General features: G+C 34.6%; 1 protein-coding gene across 2 annotated transcripts in view; it reads right to left on the reverse strand.

Annotated features, from left to right (window-relative positions):
* Positions 1 to 14,532: 14,532 nt before the first annotated feature.
* The window catches only part of LOC135201686 (lachesin-like), a 494,533-nt gene continuing 492,910 nt past the window's right edge, over positions 14,533 to 16,155 (reverse strand). For both annotated transcript variants that reach the window (XM_064230822.1, XM_064230821.1), the window contains exon 9: positions 14,533 to 15,595. In XM_064230822.1, coding sequence (XP_064086892.1) covers positions 15,554 to 15,595 — 42 coding nt within the window. In that variant the 3' untranslated portion in view covers positions 14,533 to 15,553. The remainder of the gene's footprint in view (positions 15,596 to 16,155) is intronic.

A 16,155-nucleotide genomic window follows, 5' to 3' on the forward strand; every position in this document is an offset into this window, starting at 1 on the left:
TTATATATTTTCATATATGTTAACCTATGGGGAATTTTTTAGTTGAAAAAAATATCGTCTTCTCGTGGATTCAAACCAGTGCACAGAGGAGAAATCAGGATTTCAGTGACTTCTTTACCGGTTCGGCCAACAAATGAGGTATGAGTTGATAGTGATTCTGACCTTACAAATCACAGTCGAACTCAGGTTTTTGTAATTAGAATTGGTATCCACCCACCTCTGCCATGTTAACCAAGTTTTTCTTTTGTCACATATAGCCATATTATGGATTTTAACATATCACTGTGATTCATATACATGCATTAAGCTACAAATATCATTTAATATCTAATTCACTCTACCTCGGAATTTATATATTTTCATATATGTTAACCAAAAGGGAATTGTTTTGTTGATGATAATTTTGTCCTTGTGGATTCGAAGCAGACTTCAGTGAGTTCTTTACCAACTCAGCCAACAATTGAGGTGTAAGTTGATAGCAATAGCGACCTTACAAATTACAGTCGAAATCAGGTACTTTTAATTAGAATCAACATCCAAACACCTCTCCTTTGTTAACAAAGTTGTACATTTGTCGTACGTACCCATATTATGAATTTTTATCTCATCTCCGTGATTCAAATACATGCATTAAGCTACAAATGTCCTTTAATATCTGATTCGCTCTACCTCGGAATTAATATTTGTAATTAGAATCAATATCCAAACGCTTCTGCTATGTTAACAAAGTCGTACATTTCCCACATGGAGCTATATTATCAGTTTTTATCACATAAACGTGATTCAGATACATGCATTAAACTACAAATATCCTTTAATATCCAATATGCTCTACCTCTGAATTAATATATTTTCATATATGTTAACGTAAGGGAAATTTTTTAGTTGATAATAATTTCGTCCTCTCATGGATTCGAACCAGCTCAGAGAGCAGAAATCAGGACTTCAGTGACGTCTTTACCGGCACTACCAAAAAGTGAGGTATATAAGTTGATAGCTATTCCAACCTTACAAATCACAGTCGAACTCGGATATTTGTAATTAGAATCGATACCTTTGTTACACATAGCCATACTATGAATTTTTATCATATCACCGTGATTCATATACATGCATTAAGCTACAAATGTCCTTTAATTTGCAATTCGCTATACCTCCGACTTTATATATTTTCATATTTTTTAGCTGAAAGTGAAAGTTTTAGTTGATAATAATTTTGTCCTCTTGTGGGTTCAAAACAGCGCACAGACTTCAGTGAGGTCTTTACTGACTCGGCCAAAAAGTGTGGTATATGTTAATAGCGGTATCGACCTTACAAATCATAGCCCAGCTCAGGTAATTGTCATTAGAATCAAATTCCAAACATCCCTGCCATGTTAACAAAGTCGTATATTTGCTGCATGTAGCCATATTATGAATTTTTATAACATAACCATGATTCAAATACATGCATTAAGCTACAAAAGTCCTTTGATATCCAATTAGCTATACCTTGGAATAGCGACCTTACCAGTCACTGTAGAACTTAGGTATTTGTAATTAGAATCAATATCCAAACACCTCTGCCATGTTAACAAAGTTGTACATTTGCCACACTTAGCCATATTATGAATTTTTATCATAACACCGTGATTGAAATACATGCATTAACTTATAAATGTCCTTTAATATCCAATTCGCTCTACCTCGTAATTGGTATATTTTCATATATGTTAACCAAAAGGGAATTTTTTTGTTGATAATAATTTCTTGTTCTCCTGGATCCGAACCATTGCACAGAGGAGAAATCAGGACTTCAGTGATGTGTTTACCGACCTAGCCAACAAGTGAGGTATAAGTTGATAGTGATTCCGACCTAACAAATCACAGTGAAACTTACGTATCTATAATTAGAATCGAAATCTACCCACCTCTGCCATGTTAAGAAAGTCTTACATTTGGCACATGTAGGCATATCATAAATTTTTATCCCATCACCGTGATTCATATACATGCATTAATCTTGAATTGTCCTTTAATATCCAATTCACTCTACCTCGGAATCAACATATTTTCATACATGTTAACCGAGAGAGAATTGTTTAGTTGATGAAAATTTTTCCTTATGTGAATTCGAACCAGCGCACATACTTGAGTGTGTTTTTTACCGACTAGCACAACAAGAGAGGTATAAGTTGTTAGCAATATTTGCCGCACATAGCCATTTTATAAATTTTTATCATATCACCGTGATTCAAATACATTTATTAAGCTTCAAATATCCTTTAATATCCAATTCGCTCTACTTTGGAATTAATATAGTTTCTTATATGTTAACTGAAGGGGAATTTTTTAGTTGATAATGATTTTGTCTACTCTTCGATTCGAACCGGCGCACGGAGGAGAAATCAGGACTTCAGTGACTTCTTTACTGACATAACCTACAAGTGAGGTATAAGTTGATAGCGATTCTGACCTTACAAATTACATTTGAACTCAGGTATTTGTAATTAGAATAGATATCTATCCTCACCTGCCATGTTAACAAAGTCGTATGTTTGCCATATATTATGAAATTTTATCACAACACCGGTATTCATATACATGCATTAAGTTACAAATGTCCTTTAATATCCAATTCATTCTATCTGAAAGGGAATTTTCTATTTGATAATAATTTTGTCGTGTTGTGGATTCCAACCAGCGCATAGACTTCAATGAGATCTTTACCGACTTGACCAACAAGTGAGGTATAAGTTGATAGGTATTTGTAATTAGAATCAATATGCATAAACCTCTGCCATGTTAACAAAGTCGTTCATTTGCCGCTGGTAGCCATATTATGAATTTTTATCACATCACAGTGATTCAAATACATGTATTAAGGCACAAATATCCTTTAATATCCAATTTGTTCTACCTCAGATTAATTTTTGTAATTAGAATCACTATCCAAACACCTGTCATTAAGAATGTCGTACATTTGCCGCACGTAACCATACTATGAATTTTTATCTCATCACTGTGATTCAAATACATGCATTAAGCTACAAATATCCTTTAATAAATCCAATTTCCTCTACCTCGGAATTAATATATTTTCATATATGTTAAGCGAAGCGGAATTCTTTAGTTCATTTTAATTTCGTCTCTCGTGGATTGGAACTTGTTTACAGAGGAAAAATTAGGACTCAAGTGACGTCTTAACTGACACGGCCAACAAGTGAGGCATAAGTTGAAAGTGATTCCGACTTTATAAATCATTATCGAACTCCACCTACCTTTGCCATTGTTAACAAAGTTGTACTTTTGCCACACATAGCCATATTATGAATTTATATTATATCATCACGATTCATATACATGCAATAAGCTCCAGATGTCTTTTAATATCTAATTCTCTTTACCTCAGAATTAATATATTTTCATATATATAAACAGAAAGGGAATTTCTTAGTTGAAAATAATTTTGCCCTCTCATGGATTCAAACCAGTGCACAATCTTTGGTGAGGTCTTTACCAACTCGGCCAACAAGTGAGGTATAAGTTGATAGTGATAGTGACCTTACTAATCTCGATCGAACTCGAGCATTTGTAATCAGAATCAATATCCAAACACCTCTGCCTTGTTGCAAAGTCGTACATTTGCTGTACATAGCCATATGAGTTTGTTTTTCATATCACAGTTTTTCAATTATATGCATTAAGCTGCAAATGTCCCTTAATATCTAAAACGCTCTGTGATTTGTAAGGTCAGAACCAATATCAACTTATACCTCACTTATTGGCCATATCGGTAAAGACATCACTGAAGTCCTGATTACTCCAATGTACGCTGGTTAGAATACACAAGAGGACGAAATTATTATCAACTAAAAAATTCCCCTTCGGTTAACATAAATGAAAATATATGAATTGCGAGGTAGAGTGAATTGGATATTAAAGGACATTTGTATATGAATCATGGTGATGTGACAAAAAAGTCATATATATATATATATATATATATATATATTATATATATATATATATATTATATATATGACTTTTTTGTCACATCACCATGATTCATTAGGTCCTGGACTAATTAAGGTGAGCAGCCATTCGACACTCTTACATAGATGATGCTACTGTGTTGCACTACAGTACTAGGTTGCATGGATTTTTTGACTGAATTTAGATCTCATTTATATGTACAGGTAGACAAATTATATAGCTGTTCTATATTTCAATGTTACGATTGTTACCAATGTCCATTATTGTTCTGCAACTTAGTAATTTTTTGCTAAATAATTTGTCTACCTGGACATATAAATGAGATATAAATTCAGTAAAAAAATTCATGCAACCTAGTACTGTAGTGCAACACAGTAGCATCATCTATGTAAGAGTGTCGAATGGCTGCTCACCTTAATTAGTCCAGGACCTAATTTATATATGTATGTATATATATATATATATATATATATATATATATATATATATATATATATATATATATATTATATATATATATACTTTATTTATTTATATATATGGACTTTGTCACATCACCATGATTCATGTACATGCTTTAAGCTACAAATGTCCTTTAATATCCAATTCACTCTACCTCGCAATTCATATATTTTCATATATGTTAACCAAAGGGGAATTTTTTAGTTGATAGTAATTTCGTCCTCTTGTGTATTCTAACCAGCGCACATTGTAGAAATCAGGACTTCAGTGATGTCTTTACCAATATGGCCAATAAGTGAGGTATAAGTTGATATTGGTTCTGACCTTACAAATCACAGAGCGTTTTAGATATTAAGGGACATTTGCAGCTAAATGCGTGTAACTGAAACACTGTCAGAGTGTCGAATGGCTGCTCACCTTAATTTGTCCAGGACCTACTATGAGATTCAGGGCCTCTGTAACTCGGTTTTTTCGCAATAACTTTTTATCTATGCATTTCATAAATATAACGCTTATTCAGAATACATATTATATCAACACATAAATTTTGAGTGTATTCTGCACTACGTAGGTTGAATAAATTTGGTACTTACAATGTAAAAGTAACCTTTTTTGAAGACAGGCCAACTTACTCAGAGAAAAGGTTTCGAACGCACTCGTTACGTAACTTATGACATCATTTCTTCCCTCTTTCTCGATGGATGATTGGCTATACGTAACGAAGGCTAAACCTCTGGCAACAATGACATACAAATTTAAATACAAGCAAAGCAGTACACCTTTATGAACTCTGGAACCTCTACACTGATAATTGTCATAATGAACAAACCAACAAAATATGTTAATAAATACAAAAACACTTCGATTATATTAGTCTAACTCCCAAAATAAGTTTCCAAAGAAATTACAGTCTACTTTATAGGTCGCAATCAGATTGACAAGATGTAGGGAATAGTTGGTAATTACCAAAAACATAGTAGACAAGCTTGATTTGATAACTGCTATATCCAATGTCAAGCAATTTTGATTTATTGGCTATCTACCTATTTACTGAAAAAAATAGCCGGTACCGTATATTGGCTTTAAACCTTCACCAATAATTATCATCAGAATGGTGACTTCATGAGCTCCACCCACTTTCGCCTCGTTATAATTCAGGGTAACACTGAGGGGATACCATGGGCATTGTTGGATTAGAAAATTTAACTTCTGGCTATAAAAAACTAATTTCTCGAGTAGTTGTAAGAAGTGCTAAATGATCCTCAAGGATCCCAGCAGTTTGGTCTAAACGTTTAATTCATGTATATTACTGCTATACTGTTGCGGCACTACTGCTACAGTAGTATTACTACGCTAGCACTGATACCCCACCCACATCTATGTATCGTTCCGCCATTCATAAAGTCTTTGGGTTTCAGAGCCGATGGAATTTCTGTCTGTTGGATGGGCGGGGCAACATTTAGTCAAAGGTTGTTTGTTTACCTCTTACTAATGAATATTTTTCGACTCTTGGCTCGTAATCATTGGCCATGGCGTCGGCTCATTTTTACTCTATAAAAATTCAAAACTATCGGGTTTAGGTTATTGATAATGCTGACAAAATTTGTGTGTGGTTGTAAAATATACATATGTCAACTTTCAGCTACATCCGATGCTTTGACAAGGAGCAAAGTCCAAAAAACCGTGTTACAGAGACCCTGAATCTCATAGTAATGTATATATATATATATATATATATATATATATATATATATACTATATATATATATATATATATATATGATATATATATATCTATATATGTATATATATATTTATCTATCTATCTATCTATCTATCTATCTATCTATATATATATATATATATATATATATATATATATATATATACTATATATATATATATATATATATATATATATATACATATATATATATATATATATATATATATATATATATATATATCTATATCTATATAGATATAGATTATATATATATATATATATATATATATACATATATATATATCTATATAGATATAGATATATATATATATATCTATATATATATATATATATATATATACTATATATGATATATATATATATATATATATATATATATATATATATATATATATATATCTATATCTATACTATGTATATATAGATATATATATATATATATATATATCTATATATATATATATATATATATATATATATATATATATATATATATGTACATGTCACAAAACTACAAATTACTGCTGACCGTGATGGGAACTGGTTACTACATACTGCTGCAATCAGATCATCGATGAAGATATTGAGAGCTTTTGAAAGGATCGAGGTTCTTGAAGTAGAACAGCCCCTGTTATTCCAACACTTCATGATGGGAAAGTTTGTGGTCAAGGACAAGGCGAGTGGCAAGTTTTGTGCAGTCGCACCTGATATGAAGCTGAGCAGTCCATTAATAGATCTGAGAAAGGCCCAGGTGGGCATGTCATTGTCGGTAGTTCAGGTGATGCATCCATAGTGGCCGAGTTTGAGCTTCTCTTTCATGAAATTACAGGAATCTCTAACCTCCTTAATTCTCTCACAAATGCCCCTAGGGGTCATGACACATTTAGAGGCAAGTGGTGTCCATCATGAGATACATGGTCATAAATGGATGGAGTTTGATATCAATGTATCAAAGTTACTGGACTTCGTTCTTCAAAGAAAGAACCCCTATGATGTCAAGGTTGTTCCATTGCACAACAGTCACCAAAGAGATTGTTAATCCCATGGTACAGGAACAATTCCTCAGTGCTTTGAAAATTGGTCAGAAACAATATCAGACACAATTTCTAAAGTCAATCTACCTCATCTCCACTCAAATGCCAGTGTCCAAAGCTTGGTCACAACTCCCAAAACTGCTGTTGTGACTAAGGAAACTGCACATGCACATAGGACTATGGAAATTGTCAAAGAGAGGGGTATGTCAGTTTCAGAGTTTATGAAGTATGACCTCCTCCCCGTCTCTCCTTTGTTTAATGGCGACTTCACCACAAAAACAGGCAAATCCCAGCTTGTGGCTGAACTTCAGCAACACCTGACAACAGAGCACTACAATCAGTTCACCTGACAGTCACAATGAAGACCCATGTTCTACTGGATTTTATGTCTAAGATTCACCAGTACAGGGATCTTTCACATTTCACAAGCATTGGTGAAATTATTCATACTCTCATGACATCTACGAAAAAAAAGGCCTGCGACTCAGAGCTCATTCACACAATTTATGACAGCTATAATGAACTTTCCATCAAGGAAGGTGAGCGTATCAGAAGAGGAGGTAAATCAATTGATTTGATCAATATTAGTGAGGAAGTGCCGATTCCTAAGCGAGTAGACAAGTTTTGGGCCTCTGGAAAGAATAAGGAGCAACAGCAATAGTTAGTAAGATGGTGTCACGAGACATGCAACATGTGGTAATCAGTGGTATGGTAAGAGATGATGAAGTGATTTTAGCTAAACTGGTAAAGAACAGTAATGTTTACGATATTCCAAAGCTGTCTAATTGGCAAGAAGAGGCTGACTGCCGCATCATCCCACTCATTGAATGGAGTGTCAGTAGAGGGTGTCAACTTGCTGTGATAATTTCATATGACACAGACAGTGTTGTTCTAATTCGGCGTTATGTGCATCACTTCATTGACAATGGCCTCCAAGAACTGTGGGTTCAGTTTAGGACTGGTGATAGAAGACGTATGATCCCACTTCACATCAGTTCCCCAAAACTTGGTAGGCCACCATGTCTTTCATTATTGAAGGCTCATGTGATCACTGGTGATGACTCCATGAGCCAAGTTGGTACCAAACATGCAGCATTAGCGAGTAGTCCTACCCAACTACTGGCGAACTTTGCAGAGACTGATGTATTGTCTGATGAGGATCTGCATATGGCTGAAATATTCTTAGTACGAGCATGGCCAGGGGTAACATCAAAGACGGCAGCATCAACTTTTGATGAGCTACGTCATGAGATCTATTTGTCACCAGCATTTAAAGGACTGGAAATGCTGCGTCCAACATCAAGTACTATTCATGGGCACTTATACCATGGGTTCTTTGTGTTATGGAATGCACTCAAGCACAACCAATGAACGTGAGCCAGGAAAGTGTTGGTGGGAAAGACAAAGCGGCCATCTCTTACCGATGAAATTCCTAAGGACACTTCCAGGTGACAAGGTATTACCTGCCATTTTCTTTGCACCATGATATGTCATGTAAAAAAGTTTCATTTGGAGTTCAGTTAACCTTGTATTATAATTTGGGAAAAAGTTTGTGGATATTACATTACTGATTGCATGAAGTGTCTTCCTCACTCCAAATATAAGGCATTTCATTATATTAAACTCATAAAAACGTAGTAGGTGAATTTCTCTTGTCAATGCTTCATTTGTAGTTGTGAATCAACATTCTGTTTTAAAAGTCTTCAAAATTCAATATAGATGATATTACCCGTCATTGACAAACCCCAAATATCTTTCAAACTGTCATAGTAATTCCAAAATTAAAATCCATGTATTCTAGACTGATTTATGAAATTTACTGCACAAAGCCAAGCTCCGAAGCCCAATGGCCATACAGCGCAACAAAATAGGTGATAAAAAATATGTATATTTAAAGATTCCACATACACTAATACACTTTTACACACAAATCACACCCTAAAAGGGTCAATACTTATACATGAAGACTTTTAGAATGGGTTGAGAAATTGCGTTGGCCAGTAGTTACTGTCTCGGGTTTGTGGGTTAATGACATCTCAAACTCTAAAACTAAGGTCAGAAATGGATTCCTCACCGTTGAAAATCCCCATAATTTACTTCTGTAGCCCATTATCTAAAAAAGTTATTTTTTTTAGTATGACTAACAGATACCATATTTAAATGGGCTTGCACTGGAGTTATGCCCAACTAGCCAGATGTCTGACCGAATTAGAAATAAAAGTCAAGGGTCATACTACTCACAGCAATTGAAAAATTTAGGGCACAAACAAATGCATACGAGTCTGTACATTAGGGTCAGGACTAAATGGATTCCAACGGATTATATGATACCTGTCATGTTATAAATAATAAGCATCGTCTAGTATGCATGTGGACAGTTGAATATTCAACTATGGAAACAACAGTCAATTTTACAATGTATAATGCCGTTGTGATGTATTGCAAATTCGTTGTTTTGTTTTGCCTCCTCTTGGTGGGGATCCCGGTAAGTGCTGAGATTTGCTGATTGTTGCTGGAGCCAGATTCAACCAAGTCCAGTAGCAGTCAATAAGGGAGCTTCCTCCAGGCACATGCTTACACGTCACGGGCATCACCTGACATTGGGGCTTAGTTTGCACACGTATATATGGACCACCCATAGCTACATCGCCGGCCGCCTTGCATATAAAAAAACAGGTGAATCCTGAACACTTGTGGGTGCACTAATACCTTACAGTACGAACAAGATAGGATGGAGGATACGCTCGCTGACTTATCCTTCTGTCCATTTCAGCCAATTTCCAGCATCTGAGAACATGTCGTATAATAAAAGAATAGAGGCAGATAACAATGTTTCAGCTTGCGTTACTCAGTTCTCTTCGCTTATATATCAGCCGATTGGACTTAGTCGGAAATGGCTGCTTAAACAAATAATAATAATAATTCGCTTATATATGTCTGGAACTACGGGAGAATACAATTGGCAGGGCATATTCTGTCTGGAAACAATCGTCATAAGCTGGTTTTGTTTTGCATATACATGGAGTTATCCATGGGTTCGTGCATATCTTACTAGCCAAACGTTATGGTACAAGTCTATTCACTGTGAAAAATGAACTTCCACTTAACATTTACTTATTATAAAGATGTAATGACACGTTTGGCCATCAACCTGAATAATATGCTCATCAAGAAGAATTGTATAAAGCGTAAGATTCAAGGAAAACTGCTTTACTTGTTCAGAGTTTTCCAGACTAAATTTCAGGCATGTTATTTTCATTAACACGACAAGAAGCGAGAGAATATATCGTGTCATTTTGGAACGGAAGTCACTCTTTTTTTCAAAGGTGCTGTGACCAAATGTAGGAGCCATTTGATTGGTAAATGTATGAATTGTCTGCTTACACGTAAAAAAGCAGTCGTATCAAGAAGAGGCCTCTAGAAGAATGATTGTTGGCAGAATCTAGTTTGGTGTAAAAAACAAAAAAATATACAACTTTATCAATGTAATACATCAGCAATCTTAGGAGACGAATGTAAAAATTAGTTTTGAAACTTAAGCATCCATCATGATCTTGGATTTCGACTCAACTCATCGCTAAATTTACGGTGCTCGGACGTGAATGTTCATTCCTAGTCTCATGTTTGTAACATATCATCTTGAATGGTTTTCCAGCATTTCCTTCCTAGTACTAGCATCTGTATTTGTGCCATACAGTTTATTCAATAAACGTTGCATTATTGCACTATTGTAGATGCCTCAGCGATGCCACTGCGTCCAAATATTTCTTCGAATTTGAATGATAAGTCGTCTCTGTTTTCATGTAGAATTTAAGCTGAGCACAGACACGAGTCAAGTGGGACCGCGGAAAAATAATTGAAGGTTACTTCTCAATTTCTTGTTGATTTCGCTAGTTATAGTATGTATACCTTAAGCTGCATCGGACGATCAACAGAGGTTAACATACTGTCAGACAGTATTTTAATGTCATGTAAAAACAAACACAGTTTCATTTATTGTATATATTTTATGGCCATTCAAAGAGAATTCCAGTCTTTTGCTAAATGATTAATAGATTTATCTGTTCAAATGAAAACATGCGGAATTTCGAGTGCTTATTTTTCATCTACGAGACTAATCAGAAGATACTTCCTATATCAGACATTTTTTGATTATTGCAATTTAATACAAAAGGGCAGGAGTTTTTTTTCAAAACGGTAAAACTTTTCAACCGACCAAAAGCCTATAACTCTATTTATTTGATTTTCTTAGTATCAAGTAAAAATAATGACAAAATAATTGCATGTACCTTAGTCATTTTAGCTTAAATGTTAGCTCACAGTTTTTACTCTTTTCCTGTTATAGAAATATCAGTAGGTTACTGGATAGTCAGAGGAACAGGTCAGCCGAACAAACCCCAAGAATGAATCTGTTTATATACGATGCCCATTGAATCAAAGAGAGAACTCTTGGAAAATGTGACATTTTGCGTTTGATACAACGATCTCATCAACATTAAAGGCGAGGAAGATGAACGACGAACTGACATTCACGCAGACTGAAAAGCACAGAAGAAACACTTACAACCAACCAATGTCTTCCCAGTGCACGATAGACATAATTGAGCAACATTTAACCGCAAGAGATGTCCGGAACTTTAATGACGAGGCAGAGAAAGAGAAAATGGTCCCAGGAAATGAAGCTTTTGCTTTTGTGATGGCGATCGGAAGTGGAGGTTTTCATTTTGGAAGAACTTCTCCATCAACTTTCTCGTGATTAAATTATAAATATATCACTTCCACTGGAACGTTTGGTGTGAAGAGAGAGAGAGAGAGAGAGAGAGAGAGAGAGAGAGAGAGAGAGAGAGAGAGAGAGAGAGAGAGAGCGAGCAAATTATTAGAGAGAGAGAGAGAGAGAGGCAGAAATTATTCAGGAGTATGGCCGTCTGTATAATTCAATTAAAAGAAAAAATGGATCAAACAAAGTTTTCCGAAGACTCGAATGAAAAATCCTGCTTCGGCTGTCCAGCATTGCGAACGCTCTTCTCCCCTGTCTCCTTTCCCATCACCAGCCAGGTCAGTTTGTCTTTGCATAATGCCACTGTAGTTATGGTGCTTCCAGACAGTAAGCCATATTGTCCAGTGAAGATAATGAGAAATGAAAAAGAACATTCTTGCTTATATGAACATCTATTCCACCTAGAGGGAGAGGGAAGGCGTGCCTGAGGAACACAATCAAAACAACTTGAAACAACAGACAGCGACATCGTCTCGCACAAAGCCTTTCGAAGGCCCCTCACCGCTTCAAATAACTGAATACCTCTGCTATAAGTAATGGGAGAACAGCCATTTGAACCCATGATACATCATTTCAACATGGATTACAATTATACTAGTTACATGTCTGCTATCATTGTTATCATTACGTCTTAAGTCTAGATATATAAACTCGATATACAAACTATATATATTTATACAAATATGCATGTATCTCTGTTAGTGTTCACATACATACATACATACATACATACATATGAATGTACGTATGTAATCCTCTCCTATTAACCTAACCGATGCGACGCCCTTGGTTACGTTTCTTTCCCAAGGACAAAACTAAGAATAAAAAAAAAATAAGTCTCTCGGAACTTCTCCACGCACTGAAAGGCAGCCATTGTACTACAAGACAGCTGTTCTGAAATGTTGATCTTGTTTTGTTTAATATAACTGCCAGAGGCAGCTAAGTTTAAAATGTTGAGATTGAGGGGAAACTAAAATGAAATAGCCTAAAAATGTGTTAACCACCAAAGGAACCAGTAACTTACGATAGCATCTGTTACATAGATTAATTATTGGACCTACATATAACTGACCAGTCTATTTTAAATAACTAGGAATGATGAGAAATACATGTTTATTATAGCCATTATTATAGCCAGTGTGTGTGTGATAAATTAAAATCATGCCAGTTTTCCGAAGCGGTAGCAAAATTTCTTTAATGTTATTCGGAATACATGTCATTTCAGAAATTAATTTGCTATTCCGACAGCATTCCACTTGACAATGAATCGACTGCTTTTGTGAAAATTTCATTTACTCAGTGATAACGCTGACTGAAATTTCAGCTTTGACGGCCGTTGGTGTAGTAATACATAGGTCGTTTTGTCGAAAGTAAATTTGTTTCCCAAATGCAATGGGATAAGAATTAGTCGAAAAAAGTGCTTGTTCTTGTTGTTTTGCTTATTTACATCGAGAATTACCTCTTACTATTTCAGTAATATTCTCAGCTGGACTGAGATAACGCTATCATTGACTGAAGTCAGTTAATGCAGTTCATGACTATTCTTTCCAATTCTTGACCATCAGCAAGATCTGAGCACTTTCTTTCCTTTTTATTTCTTTTCACGTTAGTCTCTTACACTTCCCAGTTTCTCCAGTCTTCTCCATGTTAGAGACCTTTTATGAGGTTGGTTTGGTTCCAAATGAGCTGAACAAGTAAGCGAATTGGGAGCGAGAAGGTTGGAAAGGACTCCACAAGATAGCAGGATGTTGTTTCTACCGAATACTGCAGACAGCATTAACTACGTAAATTACTTTCCTTTAACGAAATGGGTAGTCTGAGTAGTAATTTATGTGTGCGCATATATATATATATATATATATATATATATATATATATATATGTATATGTATATATATATATATATATATATATATATATATATATATATATATATATATATATATAGGTATTAAGCTACAAATGTCATTTAATTTCCAAATCGGTCTATCTCGGAAATAATTATATTTTCATATATGTTAACCGAAGGGGATTTATTCTTAGTTTATAAGATGTTCGTTGTTTTATGGGGGCAAAAACGGAGGAACACGAACTCATGACGTAAAGTTGGCGCTCTTAACCCACACGGTCATCAAGAGAGCTCTTACGTTCCGTGGTTCGGGCCCGCCACGAGACGACGTACTTCATATCAACTAAAAATCCCCCTTCGGCAAACATACATGAAAATATAATATTTCCCAGGTAGAGTGAATTGGATATCAAACGACATTTACAGCTTAATGCTTGTATATGAATCACGGTGATGTGATAAAATTTATATATATATATATATGTATATATACATATACATATATACATATATCCATATATATATATATATATATATATAATATATATATATACATATACTATATATATACATATACATATATATATATATATATATATATATATATATATATATATATATATATATACATACATATATATATATATATATATATATATATATATATATATAATATAATATGAGCGAGAGAGGATAAATGGTTAGATAGTTGTCATTAACTGCATTATATTATATTATATTATATAAATGAAAAACAAAATGAATAACACCTCATCTAATCACAGACAAGTGAGATAAGTGTCTAAATGAGCCAATGACCAAGACATAAACAGATTCCTTGAAAATGCGTGTGAGGTGGATGATGTAAAAAGAGTCGACTACCTATGAAATGCCTAAAGGCCTATTATAGTATTTTTCACTTCATTTTGTTATTCAGATTCTTATATAGGAACAATGCATAGTATCCATAGTAAGTAGTTCTTAACTGTTAGCAATTCTGTTTACAGGTGGTTGCAAGGTTTCGACAGTCCATGCCCGATGGTTCTTTCATATTAACATTAAAATGTTCCGTACCGATATTTTAGTAGATGCTCAAATATCTTCAGGAAGTCATAGTTAAAGAGGAATAGAAATTTAGCATCTAAAAAGGGAGAGCTACTCAGTGTGTGGAGGAGTTTCCTTAGACTTACAATGCAACTGATTCACGAGTCTGCTTCAGTGTGAAAAAGGGAGGAAAATGCTCGCTGATTCCATCATGTTTTTCATAAGGGATTTTCATCTCACTTCTCTTCTCTTTTCTGAATGGAAACCTTTCCTCTGCGAGATTTCTCAGGAGGGACAGCAGAAAATATCCATGGCCGGCCCGCATAAGGGGATATGGTCCTTCATAGACTCGCAGAGAGGTTTTCCTATCTTCAAGAAAATTGTTTTATGAATAAATGGGGCTTTTCTCTTCATCCGAAGAGACTGCGTCACTACGTAGCTATGTCACCTATGCTGTAGTACATTAAATAATATGATCACAGATGGTCCACCACTTGGATGCCTCCAGGACCACAAAATGAGGGTTTAAACAGCACAACACGGAACTCGAACCATGTTCCCGAAGAAAATGTTTTTGAGCTCGAGAAAAAATCAGTTATTTAGTCCTGGCGTTTGCAGAAACAAGATGGCCGTCGGTCATGGGCAAGATGGAGAGTGACGACCCCTTAAGTAACGGCTGGCCCCTTCTGATGGCATCGTGATGAGTTCTGTAATGATAAGATTTGTTTTGAATTTCGATTATGAAATGAATAAGAGTAAAAGTTTTGTAGATGTAGTTCTTAAAATCAGAAGAATTCAAATCACAAATGTTAATTAAAAAGAATATAATTTTCCTGATTATGCATAATCAGATATCAGAAGGTTAAGTGACAGAAGCCTACGATGTATGAGTTGTATCCATTTAACTTGGGAAGGTGACATATGTCAGTTACCTTCATATTATCACAAAGTGGACGGAATTCTCTCTCTCTCTCCTCTCCTCCTCTCTCTCTCTCGTCTCTCTCTCTCTCTCTCTCTCTCTCTCTCTATATATATATATATATATATATATATATATATATATATATTTTATATACACACATATATATATAGTCTCAGTAATTGGGCAACTATTCGGAATTCTTAACTTAATGATAAATAATATTGCCAAGACCAGGAAGAACATTCTTTATTATACGAGCTTTCGAGGTATAAATCTCATCATCAGGCTGAAAAATTGACAAGGATGAGAAATCAATAAATTACAATAGTAAGACAATTAATTCTA

The sequence above is a fragment of the Macrobrachium nipponense genome, chromosome 28 (genome assembly GCF_015104395.2).
Source record: "Macrobrachium nipponense isolate FS-2020 chromosome 28, ASM1510439v2, whole genome shotgun sequence".
Classification (NCBI taxonomy): Eukaryota; Metazoa; Arthropoda; class Malacostraca; order Decapoda; family Palaemonidae; genus Macrobrachium; species Macrobrachium nipponense.